At 41.0% G+C, this 26692-nt stretch overlaps 2 protein-coding genes and 1 long non-coding RNA gene across 13 annotated transcripts in view; 1 reads left to right on the forward strand and 2 right to left on the reverse strand.

The window, feature by feature from the left end:
- The window catches only part of LOC131721881 (unconventional myosin-IXb-like), a 58787-nt gene extending 54319 nt beyond the window's left edge, over nt 1–4468 (reverse strand). For all 11 annotated transcript variants that reach the window (XM_059015186.1, XM_059015193.1, XM_059015190.1 and 8 more), the window contains exon 1: nt 4095–4468. The gene's annotated coding sequence lies outside the window, so the exon portion shown is untranslated. The remainder of the gene's footprint in view (nt 1–4094) is intronic.
- A 1543-nt stretch (nt 4469–6011) lies between these two features.
- LOC117401322 (vesicle transport protein USE1-like) lies at nt 6012–12201 on the forward strand. Its single transcript, XM_034001913.3, has 8 exons — nt 6012–6192; nt 6964–7013; nt 7132–7210; nt 7415–7567; nt 7788–7800; nt 8005–8035; nt 8452–8614; nt 11006–12201. Exons 1-8 carry the CDS (start codon nt 6091–6093, stop codon nt 11186–11188), a joined length of 774 nt encoding a protein of 257 aa, XP_033857804.3. The 5' UTR covers nt 6012–6090; the 3' UTR covers nt 11189–12201.
- Nucleotides 12202–14272: 2071 nt separating this feature from the next.
- On the reverse strand, nt 14273–25107 carry LOC117401249 (uncharacterized). The gene is made up of 3 exons (XR_009319950.1): nt 24703–25107; nt 24493–24590; nt 14273–14755 (listed from the first exon to the last, which is right to left on the reverse strand). It is a non-coding gene; the product is annotated as an uncharacterized LOC117401249 (long non-coding RNA).
- Nucleotides 25108–26692: the final 1585 nt, after the last annotated feature.

Genomic DNA, 26692 nt, shown 5'->3' on the forward strand with positions numbered 1-26692 from the left:
TATTTTACCTGTTCCCACGGAGGGGGGGGAGAGAGAGAGAGAAAGGGAATATTACAAAGCTTTGTCTGGATAAAAACTGTTATTGCAACAATCACTGCAGGACATACAATTATATATATATATTGCCAATTATATATTGAGTATTGCCAACCTACTTAGACCAACAGTAATGAGTCATGCAATCCAAGTCATGGGGTGTGAGTATAAAAAGAAATGCAAGCTTGTATTTATTATCACATAGTTGCATGGAGTACATCTAAAGCTCCCACTGTGTGGTGGAAAGCCAGCACTCAAACACCTGGCAATTTGAAGTTACCTGTAACAGCAATGACCGCTCTACAATACGAACCCCAGACTACAAACCAGACTGGCTGAGAACAAATCCCATAACAGACTTACTGTGGTTCTTGAGAATCGGGGAGAAGAGCCACGGACAACTACTGTACCTGTTTTTAAATTACATCGAGGTGCATTCTGACAGCATTACAGAATATGGCGGCAAAGTCTTAATTCACAGGTCGTAATTCACAGCTTATCAGAAGTGAATTATGACCGATTGATGACCTGTCGAGGGTTCTAAATGAATTGGAATCCATAAAAAAGAGATCTTCATAAGACAGCAGTGCTTTGAGGTCACTGTTTTGCTGGAAACTCAATACAAGCAGATTTCATTAGACCAGGGTAATGGCAGGGCTCATTTAATTGAGCTGGCTCCTGTTCAAGTCAGGTTGTTGGCAGCAAACATATGGTACTGGGAGAGGGGGGGGGGATTAATTGTGCACCCACCCTGCCTAGCCATTTATTACTGGACCAAACCAAACTAAAAAAGAACTAGCTAAAAAAGAGACGCACACACAAAACCATGTTCTTTACACATAAGGTTACGGCTGCACTGACGTGCTTTCAACTCCTACCGACTACAATTGCATCCAAATACCAGTTAACAGGAGGGGCTGGGAATTACATTATCATAGAATAGGTATACAAACAACTCCTGGGGATCCTTTAATCCTGAGTGAACAACAATGAATTAATACCCAACAGCCTGGCTTTGTACATAGAGCTTAATTAATACTTCAAAACACACTGATCACTGCCGACTCAAGCAATGCATGGCAATTCTGATCGCACTCCAAAGACAAAAACAAGGCGTGTGGTAACATTATGCCTTAATAAGGCTGCTCTCCAGCTATAGATCTCATCTCACCTGTCCCAGAAGGCTGGTGTGCATTTCTAATTTTTAAATGCCTTTTTTTTCCCTACAGACAGATGGAACCTTCAGATGTTTGAATTCCAAAGAAGCTCCACACCGGTGCACTGAATGAACGAATGCTGGGCTGCTAGTCATCAACTCCCATATTAGAGAACTATCCCCCAGACCAGCACAGACAAATAATTCCAGTACAGGTCACCTACTGGGAACCTGGAAAGCAACATGCAAAAAAGATCAGCACCCTTGACTAAGCCAAGGTGCATTTGTGCAGTGCGTGGTAACACTGCAAGCTGACCCGCAGTGCGTTTAAACAGACCGTCTGGCTTCTTATCTGACAGCCAAGCCTCAAGATAACTGGAGCTTATCTCCAGTATATTAAATCCACCTTTCCAGACCCAACTGCGGGAAAATCCCTTCTGTAAAAGATTCAATTAAGCTCAAGTAGATCAACACTGCTCTAACTAGTGCGAACTAAGGCTGGCTGCTTGAATGTGGCCCGAGCTAAATCGCTAATCTCATCTCATACTGGACATCAATCCAGTTTACATATACCACATGCCTAAACATTTGTTGGTTTAAGTAAGTCTATAGCGAGACATCCGCTAAATGACATTGCTGCAGATATTTCCTGTTTACAGTACATGCAGAACCAGGCAACTAGCAGCTCTGAGACAGATGGACAGACAAGCAAAGCAGATGTCTGTCACCTATGCCAACCTCCCAGTGTGTCTTGTGTACAGGTCATAAAAGTGTCCCCTAGCCTGCTTTTTCAAGTACACAGTGATAAGGCACAGTAGGTTTGGGGCAGTAATCTATAGGTTTATTCCGTGAGCAGTCCTAGCAGCAGAGCTACAGGGTGGAGCTGCTAACAGCTGCACGCCCATCACGAGTGCTTTAACCACAGGTCCTGTGCCGAAGGCGTGCAGACCACCACTGTATAACATAAGGGCATTTGGCTGCTTAGATGCTGTAAATAAAAAAAAAAGTGGTTAGCACAATTGAGCGCTTTAAATAATCCTTGTGCTGTATGTAATTTGAACACACTGTGTGAACATTAAACACAAGGAGGTATGAAACCTACGCCCTTATTAATGCACATGATTATCTAATGGGGGTGGGAGGAGGTACACACTGCATTAAGTGGCTTAATGAAGGTCTAATGGAGGAGCCCAGCTGGTTACCCATGACTGCGTTTTTCCAGGGCTGTACTCTTTACTCTTGTAAAATGAGTCAAGAATCCACTGTCTGGGCCATACCCCCCATGCAGGCCACAGTGCCAGCTCAGTGGGAGGGAGTTCAGGATGATAAATAAGGGTTTTTGACAAACACTAGACTGGCTGCCCAAAGGCGCTGGTGTGTGGGTGCAGACGTCACATTGTTGACAACAGAATTCCAGTTTTAGAGGTCACACTGAGAGAGCTGGAGGTGTCAACAACGTCAAAGATAAGGACATGCATAACACTGTTTTATCCACGTGCTGTAGCTAATGATTAAGGGACCAGCATGCTTATTGGATTGGGTTTGAAGCTCAACGCGCGTCCCAGTGCTGGGCTTCAGAACTCCCCTCGTTAAGTATATTATTGAAATGATTAGGTGCCACGAATTTGACTAATCTGTTTCAATCTGCTCTGAACTGATCCCATTAATCACAGCACTAATACGTCTCAGGGTTACAAGGGGTTACAAACAGGTCTATAGGGTTACAAAAAGGAGTTGTTGAGAATTCATATATTTAACGGGGCTCCTAATCTCTCATCTATATATATATATATATATATATATATCTATATATATATATATATATATATATATATATATATATATATATATATACACACACACATACTTAAATGACGACACTTCTGAAAGCAGATCCAGTGAATTGTTAACCCTGCTAGATATGACTGTCATAAACCGACTTAACAACGCTAAATAAAAACAAGAAATGTATTTGACTTATTTTAAGTGTGTGGAGGTTTACAGTAATTAGCTTTCTTAGATACAACGGGAGACCTCCGGGCTGGCTATATCACTCTGCTAACGACACTTGTTATAGCATGCAATACAGCACCTCCATCGTGCGTGAATCACATTTACATAAATAATTTCGAGGTCGTGCGATATGAATCCACGGCAGAGTTTCACTTCAAAACAGAAGCACATTCACACGTTACATCAATGCAGCGCAAACCACTTCCTCGCCCGCCTCACCCAAACCCAGACCCGTCTTCAGCGTCTGCACGAATAGAACATTTCGAACGCTTACGTGTCTGTCTGGAACTACAGTAATCTGTTTAGATATTTTAATTTATTTCTTTTTAAAAATAGCTTTATTCTGAAGGAGACCGGCATCAATCACCACGCCACCAGATCTTTCTGATCAATGGTTAATCACTCCTAATATGGTGTCACAGACACAGTACTCTGCAGTGACTTGTTCCTGAGTAATTGTGTAGACTGTATTGTTCCCGGCGGGTTTCACGTTGTATTTATACAGTAACTTAGTTCCCAGCAGATCGTACAGTTCAACTTGTTAGTAGCTCTGTCACACCGATTCATGTGTCTAATGGTACAATAAACAAACACTACAGCCTGGGTAGAACTTAGAAAAAAACAACAAATACATGCAAGATACGACTAATATGTGCACACGTCACCCACTTTCAAACGACTCCTAAATTACCCGTTGCTAAAAATAAAATCTCCAAACCCGATCATGTGAAATGCGTTAACAAATACCACCAGCGTAGACGCGTCCTTAGCAAAATAATGCGAGAAACTACAGTGAGGTTTATACTTTTCCACAAGACGTACTTATTACTGTCGTCTGTATGCACACTAGTACAACAGACAAAAGAAAAAAAAAACTAGACAAACTTACCTAATTGCCATTTTTCTCTTTTCAATTAATCCCGTTTTTTGCAAATAACATACGTTGAAGAAAAGTAAACTTGTGCTTCCAGTAAGAACACTATCGAGTTTAATTAAAAAAAAAAAAAAAAAAGTTGAAAAAACTGTGCGTTTCAAACGATTAGATTATAGACCCCATGGATAAAGAACGGGGTCGCTGGAGAAAGGCGGGCTTTCAGTTTAAAGCAGATACATGAAGATGTTAAAAACGTTCTGTTTTTGTTTTTCTATCACGTTAAAATCCCGCAAATGTAAAGTTTGTAAGTTTACCGAGCGCCCCACTTCCCTCTCACACTCCGTTTAGGAAGGGAGTGCTCTGAACCAACGAGTTTCACGCAAGCTTGGAAGTTCAGAAACTTCAGCTTTCGTTGCATACAAACTACGACATAAGGATTTCTCAGCGACGCCTTCTGGCCGGAGGAGAGTATAACATAATTCTACCATTCAATCCTACGAAATGTGTGAACCAGACACCGCCTATGGTTTTATTTTAAACATAGCAAACACATTAGAATACTTTATTTAATATTTTATTTAGCAGACGCCTTTATCCAAGGCGATTTACAGAGACTAGGGTGTGTGAACTATGCATCAGCTGCAGAGTCACTTACAACTACATCTCAAAAGACGGAGCACAAGGAGGTTAAGTGACTTGCTCAGGGTCACACAATGAGTCAGTGGCTGAGGTGGGATTTGAACCGGGGACTTCCTGGTTACAAGCCCTTTTCTTTAACCACTGGACCACACAGCCTCATAGGGAAACTTCTTTCTTTCTTTTTTTCATTAATCTGCGGTCATGTGGGACAAACACACAATTATTTTTTTAGATATAGAAACACAATTAATAAACACGATTTCACTTTTATTTTAAATATAGTCTCAAACAGAAGATGAGATCCGTACCTGGCAACATAAGACTCCCCATCATAATGCGAAACTACAATCAGTATTCTTAGGTAAAACTACGCAACAAACTAAGTTTCTGCATATTTCGTCTACTTAGTTTCGTTCAGTTTTACCTTATAGAATTGTGATTGAGCGTTTGAAGTTAGGAATGATTTCCCATCATAACCAAAAAATGCAGACTACAAAAACGACGGAACAAAGTAGAAAGCAGGTGTGTACTTGTATCTAATGTATATGCTGCTGCTCTATATGAGAAAGTCTGTTTAGCATTGCAGGTTGCAGTTCCAGTGCCTCTATATTAACACCCTCACTGTGTTTTGTTTAGCATTGCAGGTTGCAGTTCCAGCGCCTCTATATTAACACCCTCACTGTGTTTTGTTTAGCATTGCTGGTTGCAGTTCCAGCTCCTCTATATTAACACCCTCACTGTGTTTTGTTTAGCATTGCAGGTTGCAGTTCCAGCGCCTCTATATTAACACCCTCACTGTGTTTTGTTTAGCATTGCAGGTTGCAGTTCCAGTGCCTCTATATTAACACCCTCACTGTGTTTTGTTTAGCATTGCAGGTTGCAGTTCCAGCGCCTCTATATTAACACCCTCACTGTGTTTTGTTTAGCATTGCAGGTTGCAGTTTCAGCGCCTCTATATTAACACACTCACTGTGTTTTGTTTAGCATTGCATGTTGCAGTTCCAGCGCCTCTATATTAACACCCTCACTGTGTTTTGTTTAGCATTGCAGGTTGCAGTTCCAGCGCCTCTATATTAACACCCTCACTGTGTTTTGTTTAGCATTGCAGGTTGCAGTTCCAGCGCCTCTATATTAACACCCTCACTGTGTTTTGTTTAGCATTGCTGGTTGCAGTTCCAGCGTCTCTATATTAACACACTCACTGTGTTTTGTTTAGCATTGCAGGTTGCAGTTCCAGCGCCTCTATATTAACACCCTCACTGTGTTTTGTTCAGCGGGTTCTCTTTTCCTAAAAGCCCCTCCTCATTGGTCTGTCATTTTCCGGTTCCCTCCCACTTGGGTTGCAGACGTTTTCCGGCGTGCTCGTGTAAACATGGCGCCTTGTAGGTTGGAGATCAATTTTATCCGGTTGCTCTCTCGCTGTGAGTCCATGGCGTCCGAGAAACGGGGCGATACGGAGTGGAGGCTGGAAAAGGTGACGCGAGGGATAGGGGTCCTGTTTGTCTTGCGACGAACAGGATTGTAAATTCACTGATATAGACTCACACACCCAGAGCCACGTCATAGTGGACAAGACAGACGCTTGCTAATTTACACACATTTTACATCTTATAATGAAAGCATTGAACACAGTTCGTATTTTATTGCTTTTGACTTAGTGACACGCACAGCAGACATATAATGTGGACCACCCACCCACACACGACCACGTAGCTGAATTTTAATATGTTTGACCGAAGAAATACGCTTTGGAACTTACCGTCAAAAATTTATCGCAGGTTTGCTGGAATTCGTAGGTGATGTCATTCTGAACTTGGGTCATGCATGTTCTTGTAAATATATTATTATGACTGTCGGCTTACTGATTTCAGAACGAGTAGGAATGAAGCAAAAATGACGTGGGCTGTCAATCGCACTGAACTTTATGTTCAGTTATGCAAATATGCTTTTAAGGGAAACGTTTAAAAATAGCCACACGGGTGAAACTTCCACTGTTGTTGACTGAAGATGTTGCACTGTGCACTAATATTATGCAATGTATTATACTACAGCTCTATGCAACACTAATGTACATTTCTTCTTAAACTTATTGTAAGTTTTTTAAAAAATGAGGCACACCCTAACCTCCTTAACATAAAGGTAAAGCTCAGAATGACACTAACTGGTGTCATTTAAAAGAGGGTTATGGAACTACATAACAAGGCTTTAAAATGAGTTTGAGATTGATATGTTTGTCTCTTTCTAGTATGTAAGCGCCCTTGAGGAAATGCTGGCTGCTCTAAAGAAAAGTACAAGGTAAATAACTGCACGGTAGGCAAGGTTCGCAGCACACCCAGTGTTTGACTTGTGATTGTTCAGTATATGGGAAGCCTATGACTGTGCAAATAACGTCAGATTTTTAATCTTTTTTTAGTAAACCTGTTCCAGAGGCCTTGACCGATTACACCAGGAAAGTAGAATTTCTGAAAGGATTATTGGAAGCTGAGAAACTGGTAAGATCTTTTCTAGACCTATTATTATTATTATTATTACAAAAAAAAAAAAAAAAACCTTTATTGTGATAGTGTCCCGGTATACGTTGTATTTTAAGCCCAGAAAAAAAGTTTCTAACAGAAGAAAGTGCTTTTGAAAATCCAAAAGTAGAACCTCCAACTGCATTGATGTTTTCAAACCTCACGTTTTGTTTTTTTTTGTAGACGTCTCCGACAGAGAAAGCCCTGGCCAATCAGTTTCTGGCCCCCGGAAGAACTCCGACCACTGGGAACGAGAGAACGTCAGCCAGCAAAACCGTCCACCTGCAGACGAAAGCCAGGTGTACTGGAGAGATGAGGAACGAGCTCCTCGGCACAGTATGTCTTTGCTATTGAAGAATCAATGAGGGGAATCTCTCAATGATACTGCGTCATTAAAGACTTTATCATACACTGCACATGCAGGGCCAGTGGATTATGTGCAGTGCAATTGGTTTGTGGCTAGGAGACATGTTGTAACATAAGGCCAAGTCTTCAAAAAAAAAATATGTTTTGCCTTCTCTCTATTCAAATTTTTTTTTTTTTTTTTTTTTTACAGACATCAAATACAGGTAAATGAGTTCTTTCATTTTTACGATTAAAACTGATATTTTGCTTTATTTATTGAGGATATTGAGCTAGTTGCTATATTATGCATCACTGTAGGCACAACATTATCATGGTGTGGTAAATAATAATATTAAAAAGGTTTTACCCCAGTTTACCATGCTTTTGACTTTCTGAATGACAATGAGTTCAAATGTCTTTCCTTTCAGGTGCTGGAGATGCAGAGCTGAGAAATAGGAGGTCTGTATTTATTTATACATGTAAGAAACGTAGCAACATTAACAAACATTTCAACTGAAAGTGTTTCTTACCCCCGCAAGGTACACAAGGAATTGAGCGATAGCTGTTCAAACGGTTTCTTCTTAAATACATTTGAGAGCCACTCAAGTAACACGAGGAGGAAGCACCTCGTTGTCAAAATAACGAAGTTAGCGTCATTTTTATTTGTGGGGGACACATGTCCCTTAAAGCGTTCATGTCTTCTATGATGACAACAGCTGATCCTGGTGTCCACATTTAAATATAAACCTCTCCTCTGATGTCTGTGACAAGCAAATACATGCATAAATAAATAAATAGAAAAAAAAGGTTTATGAGGAAACCAAGATCATTACAGAAATGATTTTAGCTCCGGTATTCTTTGTCTGGACGTACAGGGGCACAGCGCTTGATGAGAGGCAATCGGCAACGGAGCTCGACACAGTCCTCCAGCACCACCACAACATCCAGGAGAAACTAGCAGAGGAGATGCTGAGCCTGGCTCGCAATCTGAAGAACAACTCCCTAGCAGCACAGAACGTCATCAAAATGGACAATCAGGTACAGATTGCTCGTGTGTGTTTACCATTATTTATTTCAGTTATTTTATACGAAGAATAGTCCTCCCCTTCTCCCTGTCCCTTCGCCCTCTCCCTCTCCCCCTCCACACAAAGCATAAATAACCAGTGGTAATTTGTGGTTTCCCTACACTGCCCTGCAAGCATGCCTGAAGGTGTTGATTTACCAGTTTAATCTGTTGCATTAAATTTGTGCTGTCAGGAGTCTCCACTTAGTACTGCTAGTGCACTCCACAGGTGCAACACCCCCTTCCAGGATCCCATCATTAAAAGCCCCTTTAATCACCATCATCGGTGTTTAGAGCCAATTATCCTCATCTAATCCCCCCACATTGGATTTCACCTTCCGGGCTTTGTAATAGTGACAACTGCAGGAATTGAAAATCCTGTTGCTGGCATATGGGATTTACTGTCTGTTTAAAACCCTTTTGTTGAGAGAGAGAGGCGATCACATGCAAACGTAGAGTTTGAAGTCTCTTTTCTCATCTTAAAACATTATGCATCGTGGAGATTTTGTTTGAACGAGAGATATTTGGTAGATTTATTTATTTGTGCGACCGTTTCCGTCATTTCTGTAACGCACATAAAATTGATTGAATTGCGAATTTTGATTCCACGATGAATGCATTAATTATGAATTATGGACATGGCAAATTCAAAAATGTTTATTAATTTAGTATTTATAGTACGGTTTGAATAAAGAAACAGATCTGTTGTGCAGTGGCCATAGACCGATATATCTTGTTCTTTTAAATGAGATGTAATTTATTATTATTAATAATAATAATAATAATAATAATAATAATAATAATAATAATGTTTGTCGATAAAGTAGTAAATCCATGTTTTTTTGGATAATGTTTTTGTAAACCTTATTGCTTATTGGAATTTCAGTTAAGGCAGAGACTTACCACATCCAAATTAAATTAAAATAAAATAAAATAAATAAATAAATAAATAAATAAATAAAAAATATAATTACTATCTTAGGTTTTCACCTTGTATTAGATCAAGGGACAGTAGCTTTGTATAGAAAAGGCATTCCTGCTTACAGTTCTGGTTGTCAGTGAAGATTTACCAGTTTCACCCAGCTGGGGGCACTAAAACACAATCTGCACAGTATTGTTGAAGGATTGTGTTCATGTGTAACTAAATGCTTAAGGGGATGTTCATAATGGCTTTCAACAAGAACGCGTCATGATTCAAATGGACACTAGCTATACTGGTTAAATGTACATCTTGGGGGGTAGGTAAGTTAATGCAAAGGTGCATTGGAAATGCATTGCAGGAGAAAGGTTGTGGGGGGGTAGGCAGAGCGGTCTAGAAGGAAGGGCACAGAACTGTGAGCAAGTAGATCCTGTTTAGTATATGCAAGTTCAGCCTCTGACTCACTGTCACATTGGGCAAATCACTTGACCTCCCTGTGCCTCGGGCCCACCCGAGCAGTAAAACTGGGTGGGAGAAAGACTGCCACAAATAATAGGATGTTGCATCACAATCGGGCTGAGCCGGGAAAAAATGATTTCTTAATTCAGTAATAAAAAGTTGTAGGGTTACATGTAGCTTAATGTTTATCCATGTTTTCAACTTTACGAAAGAAACAGAGAACAAAACGCAGTGAAAGTAGAACAGATCAATCAACTAACAGGGCTTTGAAAGCCAAAACTACTAATACAGTAGATCTGCGTGTTTATCTGTGTGACGGGGTTCGCACGCCCCTGTGTTTTGAATGTATTTTGTATTAATATTATTATTAGTGTGGTTTTGGGTTGGCAGGGAAGCAGACAATTATCGTCCTTGCCAAAAATAACATGTGGGAATGTGGCTGGAGCCGATAAGTGATTAAATGATTAATTAGGTTAGTTTTGTGTGCTGTGCTGTGGATATGTGAAGAAATCATCCTTGGTGTTTAGGGGAGTTGTGAAGCTGTGTGTGTGAAAACAGGAGCTCGGTCTAAAACCCCAGAGTTTAAAAATATATATAAACTGCTTGTTTGGCCATTGTGCCTGTTTGTTTTGTTTTGTTATTATTTATTATTAAATAAACCTGCAGCTTTCTAGTGTCTGAGTCTCCGTCCTGGTCGAAACAGCCTGGCCAGTGACGTCATCCTGTCACAATCAGATACTACTTTGACTTCAATGTACCTGCTTTATAAAGCATACATCCGTTTTGTTTTAACAGATCAGTTTTATTTTTTATTTTTTCATGATATTAAGATGCATGTAAAATAAATCTGAACTACAGTGCGGTTTGCCTCGTAGAATAAACAGCTAGTGGAATCAAATGGTTTGTATGACCGTGAGATGGTTTGTATACAGATGGGGGGGGTGTCTTTTTAACTTTTATTATGTTTTATTCCCCCCCCCCCCCCCAGACACTGACCCAGTCCATGAGGATGGCAGACGTGAACTTTGAGAAGCTGAAGACAGAATCAGAAAGGCTGGAGCAGCACACCAAGAAATCCGTGAACTGGCTGCTTTGGATCATGCTGATCATTGTCTGTTTTATTTTCATCAGCATGATTCTGTTCATAAGAATCTTTCCTAGACTTCGCTGATTCTAATAATAATGAGTCACATAATCCTCTATATTGAATTATCCTTTAATACAGATGATCTATATATAGAAAGACACCGGGTGGAAGCAGCAAAGAGTCTTCATGATGATCCGTTTTAGACAAAGGACACTGTCTGTCTGCGTACAGGATTTCGCTGTAGTTCCCTGCAGACAATATTCATAATTTCACCCTTCACCTGCTTCTGTAGTCAAGTAGAGTCCTGTTCGTAAATGCATGATGAATTCACGGGTCAGTCTGTTGCTGTTCCGTTTGAGAGTCATGCGTTTTCAGACCACACCTCTCAACCTGCAAAGAAGCTAGCGATGAATGAAAAAACATGACACTTAAGGAATTAAGGAAATGAGCAGATTCTGCACTCAAAATCACTGCGTGGTCGTGATGCTGTCTACACAAAGGCTTGACGTGGTGCTGTTTGTGGATTGCGGGACGTGGTCTGATAACTCACGGCAATACCCCTCTTTCCCATACAGCAGGGTCTGTGGGTCAAAACAGCAAGTCTGTATTTTCTGTGCCTTGGGTAGCTGAGTTTATCCAGAATTACATTTTGATTTATTCGGCCACTGTTTTTAACATCGTTCAGTCTTATTTGATACAATGTTATCCAGTGCGTGTAGAAGATATAATTATTTAGCGAAGGATTTGAAATAACATTGGTTGGATACTTGTAGGTTGATCATCATGACCTACATCAACCAAAAAGCAAATTTTGTTTATTGTATGTCACCACCAATTCTGACCCATAGAAACCTCAGATGTAATATTCTAATTATTAATAATTGTTTTTCTTGTAAGTATAGGTCTCCAGTTTTGACCAAAACATTATTTATGGCCTTGGGCTCACTGACATGAGTGGAACTGGTATATTGTTGGGTGGGGGTGATTGCAAGTGGTATCATGAGCTGTTTAAATAAAGTCATTGAGGCCACGTGTACTGACACAGTACACTGTTATATAGTAATGCATTATATATTTTATTTAATAATTTAAACTCATTCACAGGTGTCTTTTTTTGTGCTGAGAACAAATAATGAGTGTGATTGTTTGGGGGGGGGTGTGATGTTTGGCTGTTTGATGAGAATATTCCTCTTCGATCTTTGGAATCGGTACTTGATAGCATCGTAGATCAGCCATTTCCATGTCAGTACTGTCATTTATTTACTTTGGTACTGAGTCCATTCTGTCGTTCCTGGACTTGCATGCAAAAGCAATTCCATGCAGCCGCCTGTCCATTCTGTCCGTCCTTGGACTTGCATGCAAAAGCAATTCCATGCAGCCACCTGTCCATTCCGTCCTTGGCATCGACTTTTACTTCATTTTGAAAAAAATTCTGACAATGGCTTGCCATTCTATTTTTTTTCTAATAAGGAAGCATTACATTTACATTAACATGAAGCCTAATTCGCAGTGGATAAAGCAGATACATAAAATAGTGAATACTTTACTGCAAAGAAAAAAATTCAATATAATAATAATTAATAATAACCTTCCAATACAGCACTGAATGAGCAGGAAATCTAACACACGAGTCTAACTGTACACTAAATAAAAAAAAAAAAAAAGGTATCGCTGCTAAAAATTCCTTTTTTGTATATGAAGGCGTATGTTCAACCCCTGGCTCGCTGCCCAAAACACAAGACGTGTTTTCATTCCCCTCCTTGTTAAAGGGGAAACAGTCGGCTCTTCAGACAGTAGACACTTTAGCATCTCCTGTATCTGTTCATCTCAAAGAGTGAACTGAAGACGGTGCTGCCAGACTACATGCGTGGAAAGCTTTATCCACCATACCAACCTGGCCAGGTTACAAATATTCTTTTAAATGCTCCTCTGACCTTCAGAAACAGCCACTTAATGGTCTGATTTCAAAATAGCACTCTGTCGGTACTTAATTAGTAACTGTCAGGTCCATTTATTGACAGTTTCCTTGTTTTGCCTGAAGATGTATTATTTTTACCGAAGTGAGCTCAGCAGTAAAATACGTGCTCTGTATCTGTGCAGAACACACTGAGAGAAGCTGGAATATTAGATAGAACTGAGAAATGTATACTACATTACAGGACAAGCTGTTTTAATGAATACTACCATTCTTGTCTTTAGGTAACCTCTTTAATAAAGCTTTATTATAGTGTAATGCTGTTGAGTCAATGTACATCTAATGTAGGTTAATTCCTTAAGTTTATCTGATTACAGAGACCTCTATGCAGGGATGTCAAATTACATACTCCATTAAACACACACTGCAATTTATACGGCATGCTTTTGCCAGTCTCACGTTTTTACTTTAGAAACTTGCAGCTGTGTCAGCTCAGAGCCGGACTGCAGCCAGGACGTCAATTTTAAGAATAGGATGGTGTCACAGACACGTGGAACGTATCCACTCGAACCCACTGCAATTGGGAAGGAAGTCAAATTTAGGAAGCCCGTCTTCTGGAGTAAATACCAGGGATCGGATTGCAAATGGGACATCGTTTTGACAGGTAGAGGTACTTCTAATTTGGAAGGATAACCCTTCTGGAGTAAACCCTGTTGAGGTGTATACCATGCTGGGGGTGGGGGTGATAAACCTGCTTTTGCTTGTTCCTTGTGTCCACGCAAGCTTTGTCAGCTTCTGTTTCTTTGCTGTAGCTCATTCTGGGGCTTGTTTTGGTTACTGGGTTGGTTCAAATTAGATAATAAAGTGATGCAGTTTTTCTTTTTTAAAGTAGGAAACATCACCAACCTAAATAGATCTACTGAAATGTGCCTCTGGGAGCTTATTTCAGCCTGGATCCACCCTGGCTTTGCAGTCTAACCTGAACTAGCTCCTTAGTGTTTCAGTTCAAGTCTGGACACAAAACCTCATACTGTTACTGGAGATTCAAAAACCAAGCAAACTCCACCCAAGGTGAACTCCAAATGCGAGAGACTTTTTATTTGTTTCCTTGATCAAAAAGACGGTACAATACACTCCACTAGCAATGAGGGCTATCTGCTCAACGCCCAGCTGCACCAGTCTTTGATCAGTAAACCTGAGATCTGTCCTCAGTGCAAAAAGCACTGCTGGCTCTCTGAGTGCCAGGGGCTCTGTTTAATCCAGTCGCATTAGGGCCCTGTCTTTGAAGAGCACTATACCTGCAGCAAGTTGAAGCCGTGTCATGAGAGTTCGTTTTTAAAGGACACGCCGTGTATTTTACATTGAAAGTACAGGGGTTGGACTTTATGTTGTTTTAGAAACTTGCCATATGTAGCCCACACTTTTGTGCAACTAGACTGCCCGTGCATGACTGGTTAATTCCTTAGGCACGTGGAATTGCATGTTTTAAACCCATTATTTGCACCAAGTTTGAACTCTTTGCTGCATATTCTCCCAAGGACACAGTGAGCAGAACTGCAGCTCCTTCAGAGCATCAGAAAACATCACAGTCGTTTCATTGTCGTTCACGCTGCCCCGTGCTCTGATCTGGCAACACTGATTATGAGATCTGCACGGGCACCCCTTGGAGACACTGGAACAGAGGCTCTAAAATGAGAGGCGTGCCCGCGTGGGGCCTCAGCGTGTCGGCCGTGCTCCTGGAAAGAGCAAAGAGAAGAGAGGATTAGGCAACATTATCGTGTGAACAGAGACCCGGCCTCCCCTGGCAGGAGTGAGAAGGACCGGTGAGAAGCTGCAATAGACAGACCTTTACTGCAGGGGTGAAAATCAGACTCCCATTACATAGCAGTGTTCTCCAGTCCTGCTTTAATAAGACCTACACACGGTGGCTAATCAAGCTTGTAATAAAACTTGGGTGCAACTGCTAATAGGAGTCTTTTTTCCACCCCTGTGTTAAGTTAGGCATTAGTCAGTCATGTTTATATATATATATATATATATATATATATATATATATATATATATATATATATATATATATATATATATATATATATGATTCATTGATAAGGTTTGGTATTTATCTGTCCTTTGGTAGCCGGTTATGAATGCCAAACTTGAACATGTGTAGCTGCTTCACAGTGACAAGGTGATTTGTTGTAAATAATATTTAATAACCTATAATTGGTATTCATTGCACCAGTACTTTCTAAACCAATAGTTTCCAACTCTGGTCCTCAAGAGCCATTCTGGACCAGCTATTCTTTCCACCCAGGTCCTCAATTAGTTTCCTGAACCGACTAATGGAACATATCCGTGGACTGGAACAGACTACCAGGGCCAGAGTTTGGAAGCACTGTTCCTGAGCTCTGCAACGGCACACAATCCCCGCAATACCAAAACCAACCTCTAGGGGGCAGCAGGTGATTGCATTACTTTTCCCATATTTGAGTATTTTCCCAGTCTCCCTGGAGTTGCATGCTGGTTTTTCAAGGAGATTACAATACGATTTTGACACATCCCATCAAGCGCAGGCTGAGAACATTTTGCTTACCAGCTTCCCCTTGACTGGAGTTTCAACTGTGTGATCAGTTTTAACCTCGCAGTTCCTTTTCTGTTTTTCCCCTTTTCGTTTTAATTCTTTAGCTCAAAAAAAAACCCCAGTGGCAATTCAGAATATGATTGCATGCTTGATGTAAATGTACTCTTGCTTTCTGAACTGAAGGGACTGTCATGCATCACACAGCGAACCCCACAGCTGCAAGCAGATCATCATTCCTATCACAGCAGTGTGCATATTTATTCAAACACCTCAAGATTTGTCATGAATACCCTTTATTAACCGAGCTGCATGAAGACCTCTGGGTGTGAGAATTTCCATTTTCAGTCAGTAATCAGTGATATAGAACCAATAGACACTCCTGTGTGAAAAGGTTAGGCCACTGTGATTTAATTAAGCATCTTAAACAACGTCTAAAAAGTCTCATGCATGTTACTATTTGTGGCTCTGTGTTCTTTTTCTCTTAACATTTTAAATTAATTGCATGTGTGGCCTATTAAAGTCCTCAATTAAATGAGACAATCACTAATTTGTCTATTTTGGCTTTCCCCCAAGATTTTCAGTTGCAGTGGTATTATTTCATATGCACACAACAAATCCAAACTACAGAAGCAATGGGGGCGTTGTTATATATTTTCACACTACTGTATCTCAGAGTGAGGGAATGCAAACAGATTATTGTATGTCTGTGGGAAAGGGGAGTAAAGCAAACTGCTAAGATTTGATTTCACTTTGCACCGCACAGAAGGCAAAACTAAGGACACATTTTAAAAACACGTTTATACAGTGTGCTTCCAGAAATGCATCAAATACTGTATTTAAAACAACAGTTACACAAATTGCAACAGATCGATACTGTACAGCGATGGAAATAAAAATCCTATTGCATAGCAGTTGCATTACCCGTTCCAGGTTTTAATACAAACGTGATTAGCCACAATGTATAGGTACAAGCCCAGGTGAGTCTTATTATACCCATACTATAGTAAAACCAGGAATGGATCAAACTGCTATGCAATGGGGGCTCTTCCGTCCGTTGCAGAATTTTCCAGTACTATATAATGTTTTTTATTTATTTATTTTATTATTATTATTATTATTATTATTATTATTATTATTATTATTATTATTGGTGATTTCTAGAACAAAATATATATTTTTTCATATCCTTTTCCCTTTTTTAAGACCTCCCGGTTTTACTGTATTATCGTCTGGGAATGTGTTTATGGATAACATGTATTTATTTCAAGGACTAACTGAGACACCGAGATATGGGCGCCCAAGGATGTCTTTGGAGAATCTCGCCAATAAAATGATAATAATAATAATAATAATAATAATAATAATAATAATAATAATAATAATAATAATAATAATAATAATAATAATAAATACAGCAAGCGATAAGACATAAAGAAAACATCCAGACGATTGGAAATGAAGGTCTCTTGTTTCTATATATTGGACCGTGGTCAAATAAAACCTCGCAATTAACTAGTCTGAACGCTGCTTGTAAACAGAACGTAGGCGACTGCGCTTGATTGAAAATAGAGCTTTAATTCGAATGACTTTCATGGCTCGCCAGAGCTGCGTTTCTCACCCCCTCGAATAGTACACAGCGCGCCCCCTTTTCATCTCAGTCTCCGGTCCACGTTTTTAGATGAATGAATCGAGGCAAAATGTGCCAGTTTGCACGTCCTGCCTATTTTGCATTCACAAACTACGTCATTCAGGTCCCACAGCAGAGCGAGTGGCTGTAGAAAAAAACGAGGTGAACTTGTATAACCGCAAAATAAAACAACTTAATCTTAGCGTAGTGGAAGGAAGAACTAATGTGTGTATTATATTATAAACGTAAAAAAAAACATCCTAAATAATTTACTGTTGCACAAATTAAATGCGGGGTTACAGAAAAGTGGTGGGACGTATACAACGTGCAAAGAACACATCCGTGCAAAACCATGGAATAAAAAATAAAATAAATAAATACAATTTTACACAACTTTGGCTATTCTTGGGGGAAGAAGGTTCTCAATTATAATAATTGTTTGGGGTGAGGGAAAGCACATTGCACCCCTGCGGCTGCACGTTTATTTTTCGGGGTGGGGGTCAATGCCTTCTATCACGTGCTTCCCTATGATGACGTGCTCTTGTGTTTTTCCTCCGCCTGGACACTGATTGGGGTCAGTGTGAAGAGCTGTGCAAGGACTCGCGTTCAGGTAACACAGCGCTCTGTTTACGCTCTGTAGCTTTGTTGCCTGAAATGTCAGGTTGCCCTTCACTTCCAGCAGCAGCTAAACAAGCCAGTAAGTAGAGGCTTCAGCCTAAATGCAAAAATAAGCAGAACTACACTATCCGTTATTTCGTATGCACAAAAACCACCCCCAAAAGACACCACATATGCTTGGAAATAGATAACATGATACCTGGAAATTGAGAAGGGGGTGGGGTTAAAAACCTTGAAACTGCCAAGACGTTGGTGTTTAACTGTCATCTGGTAATGCAATGGTTTTGTGCAAGCGGGCAATGGCAGCTACAATGTTACGAGTGGTAGTACCACCATCATAATATTTTCATATTTTCTCATACCAGTTGTCCAGTAGCCACTGGTAATCTATTGCAGTGTCAGTGTGCAACACCACTGTGCGAGATTCGTTCCTATCTTTGTGTTGCATCCTGCCTCTGCACCCGGTTCAAACTCCCATCACGGTCACGCACGCAGAGGGCTTAGGGAGAATACTCCACCTGTGTATCCAACACGGATTTAAGAGCATCGCTGCCTGTCTGCATTACTAACCAAGCCACAGGGCAGTTGAAGTCAACTGAAGAGGTTTTGTTTGCGTCCCTAACCACCCTCACGACAGCGTGTCATTTACAGGAGCATCACGATCCTGGTGCTGGAGTAAGTGCAGACGAAGCACGCTGTATCTGCAGGTTAAAGTTCACTCAGCACAGTGGTGACGAGCACCGCCCACTCACTGGGAAGCGATGAAGGGCTTTGACAGGAGATGCAATCTTTCAGCGAGATCTCCCAGCCCTCGTTTCCCAACAGAGCAAATAACACCACGACACCACACTGAAATAGACTTTCTAATTTGGACTTGTGAGGTCCTACGTTCTGCAAAACAAGGCTGCTGCAATGTGTGCAAAAGCAGGCTTCCTGTATGTTAGGATCCTGATGATTTTAATAGACCTTGTCTATCTGTATAGAGTCGTACCTCCAGGGACTGTATTAAAAATGATAAAGGATAGCAGTGAAACGCCTCAGTGACTACTCTTAAAATGCCAGCTAATGTTCTTATATGTATGTGTTTCAGCTTTTCTGCATCTCAGTAGAGCTGGGCCAAGACTATCATTGCTGCTGAAATAAATATCTAATTTTATTCCAATCACACAAGAGCAGCACTGTTATGCGACAATAATGATTTCTTGGTTTTAATAAAAAAAAAATATTAAAAACCCACAGCTGATGCTTTGACATCTCCATCCTGCTGCCCTGAAGAGATTCTGCGTTGGGATAAAAACACAATCAAAGACTAAGTTCTCCCATCCTGCACCAGATGAACCCCACCTATAATATGTAACCGGTTTGGCCAAGACAATTAAAAAAATGCCCTTTCCCTCCTGCTAATTAGCTCCATAGTAAATCCAAAGCAACTTACTATCCTGTGTCTCATTAAAGCCGATTTCCTGGATCAGTTTAGCCAAATAAGCTATTATTATAACCTCAAAAAAAAGACAGAAAGACATTGCTGGTTGCAAGAACAATATTATGTCTTTGGTGCTCAGTGGCATTTGATTAGGCAACAGATTCATCATACAGTCATGCCTAATTCAGAGGTTTAGTGTGGAGTTCCAAGGCAAACAATTAAAGAAACACACCTTTGGTTATGCAAAGATTTATAACCTGTAGAAATTAATACGTAGAGCGCAGTTGTGCCAGGGGAAATAAGGACAGCACATAGTTTGGCAATGCCATCAACTAATCGCTTTTCCAGGCTTCCCTGCAAACAAGCCCAGATTCAAATAACACTTTGAAAGGTGTTCTCAGTAAGGTTTTGGAATCCATTTCCCTCTGCAGCTGGACTGTGTTTCTGAAAGGCATTGCATGGGAAGAACATCAACATTATGTTGAAATGTTTCTTTATGGGAAGGTCCCCGATGTCTCCCCCAGTTAAAGCAGCCCCGTTTGGAATACAAAGCGAGTCATGCAAGCCTGGTCGAATCCTGTTCATGCTGAGGTGCCAATCAGGGGCCGATGCAGTGATCTTTGAGCTCCTGCAGAGTTCAGGGTGGAAAATTGTTTGACCCCAGCTGCAGAATTTTCAGCCTGGGCTCTTCACCTCCAGGGTTCTCTCGCTCGCTAACATCCGTGCGTTCTGTGAAAAGAGACAGTAGTCCAGACAGCAGGCCCTGGTCCACTTCATCAAAGACCGCATCGAGCAAAACAAGCTGAATGTTTTGGCAATATTGTTAAAAACAAGCAACACCAGCCTGTTAGTGGAACAGCTGAATCGCGTATATTTTGGCAACATTGCTTATAGAACATCACACTTCTGTCCGACTTCTGGCTGGCTTTTAATTAGTAGAGACGTGTAGACATAGGTAAGGCATAGCTCAACAATGTACCTGCACTAAATGTCCTCAAGCTATTGAACAACGCAGTGCACACCCTGACAAGCTCTTTGGCACTGAAAACTTTTTACAGGAAACCGACAGAGATGTTTTTCTTTTCCCATATGGGTGTATAAGGTGTTAAACTTGTAAAAACTATTTAAAACCATCTTCGGTGTCTGGGTGAGCTTTCTGAATGGCAGCCTAAGAGATGACGCTGTCTTGCCCCCTGTGGTTATTTCCCACGCACGCCTGGGTGGTACAGCCATAAAGAGCTGACCCTTCTTCACCTGGTCAGAAGAGCTCAAGAGCTGAACTCTGCTGAGCTTTGAAACCAGACCTGCAGCACACAGGAGGGCTTGACTTGCGGTTAACAGCGGAAACGTCTCCCAATCGCGTTTTCATTTACACTAGAATAGCCCTCGTTGACATTCCAGTTGGTTTACAGCCCCCCCCACCCCACCCCACCCCAAAAGCTGGTTACGTCTGCAGAGAGACAAGTCTGCTCTCCTGCTGGAATGAGCATGCCGCTGTCGTTCAGAAGATAAGATAGGCATGCTCTTGCAGCAACCAGAGGTTATAAATGACATAGTCAGCTACTCAGGAATGGCTTAATAATAACATATTAATGAAATACTGGAGTCTGTATTCTCAAAATGGATTAGTGAAGTGAAAAAGCCTTCTCAAATATGTAGTATGTTTCAGCTTCATGCTCCTCAGTTGCCGGGCTGTAGGAATGTCACAGTTGGTGTTACTCGCTCTGTGGTATCAAATGTCACAGAGAGACAGGGATGTCACTGGCAGGAAATGGGCGGGACTAATAGACCTCAGGCACTACAAAGGTTAAGCAATATATGTCAGACTCACTCAGCACTCAAAACAATGCCTGCTGGTGCACGTTCTGTGCATGTCATTGTCAAACAATGTCAGATATCTGAACACAGTTTTGTTTCCCCCCATATAGATTTACTGCAGTACATTGGGGGGGCAATTTGATGAAGTGGACCAGGGCATGCGTGCATGCATTTGGGTAAAAAGAACAGCACTATACCAGAAATCTACAATCTACCCCTGTCCTCTCCCCCTTGTCCCTTCTAAAAATGGTATTATCTTAATTTTCCATGTTTTTTTTTTCCTTGACTACATGATATGCTGCAACAAATGGCATTCACGCCTCTGCAGGGCTAATGTGTAATATGTGCAAAATCAGCACATGTACTGTTCCTCTTAATGAGACCCTTCACGCTTTATCAATTGGGGGTGGAGTCCTCATCACCCAGTGATATAAGCAACTCATTCCAGCATTGAAGACTTTGATCAAACATTTGTCCTTGAGTTGCTTACGTTTCTTTTAGTATTTTTAAATTCAGCCCTATGGAGTTTTTCTTCCCTGTTGGTTTTGTCTTTTCCTTGCTCAGTATCTGTCCGTTACCCATTCTGTTTCTCTTATCCTATATAATTTATGGATACAGTCTCTTCCTTTATGCACTGGGACGGTTTATTTGTTCTGTTTAAATGGAAGGAAGCCGTGACACATACAGAAACATATTGAACCATGGGAATGAAGGACTCGCATTATTTTTTTGCCCAGAAAGTTCCTTTCTCACTTGTTCTGTTTTCTTTTACGGATGAATCAAAACATCGAATTCCCACAGTCGTTCATTGCTTCTTTTCAATGCGTGTTGGAGATGAAAAGCCAGGAAGCTGCTCCTGCTTTCACACCATTCCCACAGTGTTTTCCAGTTGTTTTTGTGGGAGGGTAGGATGTTGAGGGACAAGGCTACATCCTACCTGCCAAAAAAATGACCGTGGTCATCTTGCACGATAATGTTATAGTTCACCACGCTTTTCCTGTGCTATTCTCATGCTGATGCTATGGATTTGCATTGTACTTGAGCTACGCTTTAGCACACTTTGATGTGTTTTAACCATGGTACTGTACACCGCAGTGAGCTTGTGTTTGCACACAGTTCCGGTGCAGTTCTTATGCATCCACATCAAGCCCTAACCCTAACCCTTACTGCGACCCTTGCTGTGATTTGGGAAATGAGCAACTAAACTTACTAGAGGTCAGTGACCTCAGAACTCTCACTCACCAACATTCCGATAGAATGTCCAAGCTTTTAAAAAAAAGAAGTGAACCAGAAGCATAGCAAAACATTGAACAGGGCAACAAAAAATCTGTAAAGCAGGGATTTAAAAGGTTCAGCAACCAAGGCCCAGTTTACCAGTTTGTAACGCATTAGTACACTCATTACCTTGCTAGCTGACCTAGTCTGTACAGCTCTCGAATCAGGATCCTCATGCTTAATTGCTATTAGTACCATTAGCTAATTAAAAGTAGTAGGAGGTATGGGATCAGAATCAAAGCCTGGATGTTTGTCATTCCAATCACGATGCACAAATCCTAGTTTTAAATATATATTTCAATATTGATGAACTTTGACCTAGTTTTCCTCATCGTATCAGATGCTCTGTATGAAGTAGACAATATTACACTCTGTGTCACAATAATATTAACCAGAGCATGCACTATTTATAGCCCATCCTAACTGTTTTACAGTTCTGGTCAAAAGTTTTGCATCCCCCTTTAGAATTAACTAATTTTGCTTCATAAAGTCGAATGAAACCTGCTGAATAGTGTGACGTTAACATATTGGATTATGTACGGCTTTGTTTTTTTTTCCATATACTTAATGAAAAACGGATACAAATTAATAAATGTGATCTCGAAATCTAACATGAGATACTGTACTGCTACTGGTAGACTTTTGCGATATCATTTCGTAGTTTCTTTGATTACATGGATTTGACCTGTATGTTCATATCGCTGTTGTTTTTTTTTTTTTAATTATGTCTCAATCCTAAAAATCTAGGTGATGCAAAACATTTGGCCACAGCTTTAGATGCAGCAGCACATTTTCGAAACGACTCCAACACATGCATTCCTTCAATGACAGTGTGATATAAAGAGCCTGTCTTCAGACATGCGTGCTGTTTTCTAATCATGATTTCCATTGATATTATGGCTCCCCAGAGGACACTAGCATTGCAGGCATTATCACAATCAAGGTTGTGCTGGCTTCCTTGGGAGTCTAGTCTAGTATTGTGTAAACCGGTGGTATTTTGTATTTTATTTTTGTCTCGCAGATGGTGAAGTCACGGATACAGAGACCCGACTGGATAGCTCAGGAAAATAAATGAGGAAAAATCTCAGCCACAGCATTACTCCTGACCTCCAGCACTGTGTAAACCGGTGCATCTCTATAAAATATACAGATTGCAGCACTGGCCAGCACTGCATTTAAACAGGTCGTGCCCAGGTGTGCTGGTTTAAAACACTGTGGAAAGCCACATGACTTTAAAAAATGTATACAATTCTTTTTGATAATTTTTATTCTCAAACCAGTGCAGGTACCATTGCACAGTATGTGAAAGGGACAGCTTATAACCGATATTTCTAAGTGGAATATTGATGATTATTCATGGGAAGAGCTGGGGGTCTCTAGAGCAGTTTGAACGTAAACGTCAAAGAAAGCAAAGGAGTGAATGCACAGCTTAAATAAATGCATGATCGGAGTATAGCCAAACGCAATCCGAAGTGTATAGGAGGCTCTGAGTGTATGATAAAAGCCCCTCTTGTGTTCTTGTGTTGACTCCCCAGCACTGTAGCCCCTTGGTGCCACATCAGTATAGCCTGTTGTACAAGATGCCCCTGCCTGATTATAGAAGAGTGGCACACTCCCTAACCTGTGAACCCGCAGCTATTTAATCCACCTGTTCCCTGTCGTCTATACTAGAGACAGCCTGGCACAGACGACAACAGGAGCTGCATGGCGGATAACAGTCTGCCTTAACTGACGCTGATAGCCATCAAAGCAGAACTATCAAGCTCAGAGCCATGACTAAATATGCTGTAAGCAGGGGTAGTCAGCTGCTAGTTAGCATCCATGCACGCCTCTCTTCTATCTTACCTGGAAAATGAAACTGATCTTGGCAGCTGTTTTTTTTTTTTAATAACCAAATGGGAATACATGCTATTGTAGGAAAGCCCTGCATATTTAGACAGAGAGGTTTGTTTTTTTTTCCCGTGAGAAATACCTTCTGTCTGTGTTATAAAAAGCTGAGCTTTCATTATATCACCTTACTTTTTCAGATTAAACTGTGCATCGTGCAACAGATCACGTTAGTTCACAACCTGTCTGCAAGCCCCCCCCCCCCCCCCCCCCATTCATATCCATGGAACGCTTTGCAGCTGACCTCAATTACAGTTGTTTCAGAATCCAGCAGAAAATGAGGTCACTCTGGGACTCCTTTGCAATGCTTTACCTTTAGCCCAAAATGTGCACCATTCTTTTCTGCAAAAATAAATAAATAAGATTGTTGCAAAACCAGAAAAAGAAACCACTTAGAAGCTGGTAGTTACAGAAGGAGCAGTAAAGTATTACTCAATTCAGGATACATTCTTACCGAATCCCTCCGTTCTTCAGTTTTGAGCCAATGTCTCGCTGAGTGCCTCTCTGTGGTGCTGCTGTGTGCAGCGTCTCACGCATTCTGTTTCAGAAGGGCTAATTACAGTACAGTGTCTGTTTCCTCACTGACAGGACCTAAGAGGATGGATGACTACCTGCAATGCCCATTACCCATATTATTGTCAGCTGCGTTGTCCTCCGACGCTGCAGCTCTGAGGTGGCTGCATGGCGGACCTGCAGTGTGAAAAAGAAGCGGTCGGCTGACGGCACACGCTTCGGAGGACAGCGTGTGTTCGTCTTCCCCGCTCCCGAGTCAGCGCGGGGGTGGTAGCGGTGAGCTGAGGCGAAAAATAATTAGCTATTCCAAATTGGGAGAAAATGTTAAAAACAATTGGCGACTACTAAATTAAAAAAAAAAAAAAAAACACACATAATTTTTAAAAAGGATATTAAATGTTGAAAAGCAGTGGATTGGCAGCACTGGAGACAGGATAAATATCTGTAGTTATCCACAGAGCCCTGATAACAGCACTGCCCCATGATGAATATTCCTTGTTCTGTCCAGTTCTCCAAAGATGAACCCTTACAAACGTTTCCTATAGTAAAAGCATAGCAAAGTGTGATAAAGCATGGTAAAGCCTAGGTAAAGCCTAGGTAAGCACTGTAAAGTGGTATGGTACAGCAAACCATGGCTAACTGTGGTAAATGCATAATATAACTGTGTGAAAAGCATGGGAATAGTGCAAAATGGTAAACTTTTATAAGGGAATGCTTAGAGCACTGCCTGGCCCATAGCTCGGTCACAGCATTATCTCATGTCGTTCTCTTTTTGAACTGTGCATGCAACCCTGACAGTTTTACTGTTGCAACAGGCAGTGGGGCTGCGTTTCCCCCTTGCTCAATCCCCTCCAGTTTCTTTCCCCTGCTCTCAAAGCAGCCCCGTTCGAGAGCCTCACCTCTGTCCACAGCCGTGTTTACAGAGTGAAAGTGGGAGCCTGTCGGAATCTGTCCGTCTCGCTTCACATTCCCGAAACCCAAGGTCAGCACAATACTGTGCATTCTGAGGCAAAAACAATTGCCTTTTTTAGCCTAGCTTGCTTAACTCTGTTCTGCAAGCTTAACTCCTTTCTCTTTGGTTAGTTTCCTTCATGTTAACACCCCCTTTTGTGGGATTTCAACAGCAGTGCTGCAAAGTTAAACATGAATCAGAATACTATTGTTTTTATAGCCTCTCATTCGCTCGGTGTAGTGCTACTGTGACATATTCTCAAAGCATTTACTCCAGTCTTTAATTAACTCCTATTTGTTTTTTTAAAGGGGTTCAAACTCCTGTTAAATTAACCACGCTAGACCCAAACAAATAAGTTATACATTTCAAGTCCTCTTAAGGACTCTCGAGGTCTGTTGCTATTCAGGTTGTAACATTAACATGGTTTTTCTCTCCTTTCAAAAAATAGGAGTTAATTAAGCAATGGAGGAGACTCACCTGCTGGCTTTTAGCTGTATTTCCCCAAAGAGAAGCTTATTCTAGAAGCGTTTACTAACCAACTACTCCCTACCTTTCTAGTTTACTGCAACTAACCATTTTCTTTTCTTTTTTTTTTTTTTTTTTTTTTAGCGTTTTCATCACGTGCAAACAGTGTGCGAGAAAAACTCCTGGTACAGCCCAAGTCAGTTCTACCTACAGCAGACAGTTATCTCCGTATTCAGCTGTCTGTAAACCTCAGAATGGTAGGTGATAGATTAACCCAGCTTGCACCTGTTTGCAGCACGCAGTCTGTGTCACTATGCGGTTACCTTGGGCATGGCTTCGCTCAGCAATGCGCTTGCTGTGCAGACTGGTTGAGTGTCGTTTGCGACGTTACCTGCAGCTGTGAGCCTAATAGTTCCCTTTCTGTTTACAGGAATCGCATATCTTTCAGTGTAGTGTTTTAAAATATATATCTTGTTATCAAGGGTTAATACAGCAAATTAATTGTATGCACTGG

This window comes from Acipenser ruthenus, chromosome 49, assembly GCF_902713425.1.
Source record: "Acipenser ruthenus chromosome 49, fAciRut3.2 maternal haplotype, whole genome shotgun sequence".
NCBI lineage: Eukaryota > Metazoa > Chordata > Actinopteri > Acipenseriformes > Acipenseridae > Acipenser > Acipenser ruthenus.

Coding starts and splice junctions, on each gene's coding strand:
- LOC117401322 (XM_034001913.3), top strand. CDS start 6,091: ATGGCGCCTTGTAGGTTGGAGATCAATTTTATCCGGTTGCTCTCTCGC. Junction 7,211..7,414: donor TATTGGAAGCTGAGAAACTG/GTAAGATCTTTT, acceptor TTTTTTTTGTAG/ACGTCTCCGACAGAGAAAGC. Junction 8,615..11,005: donor TCATCAAAATGGACAATCAG/GTACAGATTGCT, acceptor CCCCCCCCCCAG/ACACTGACCCAGTCCATGAG.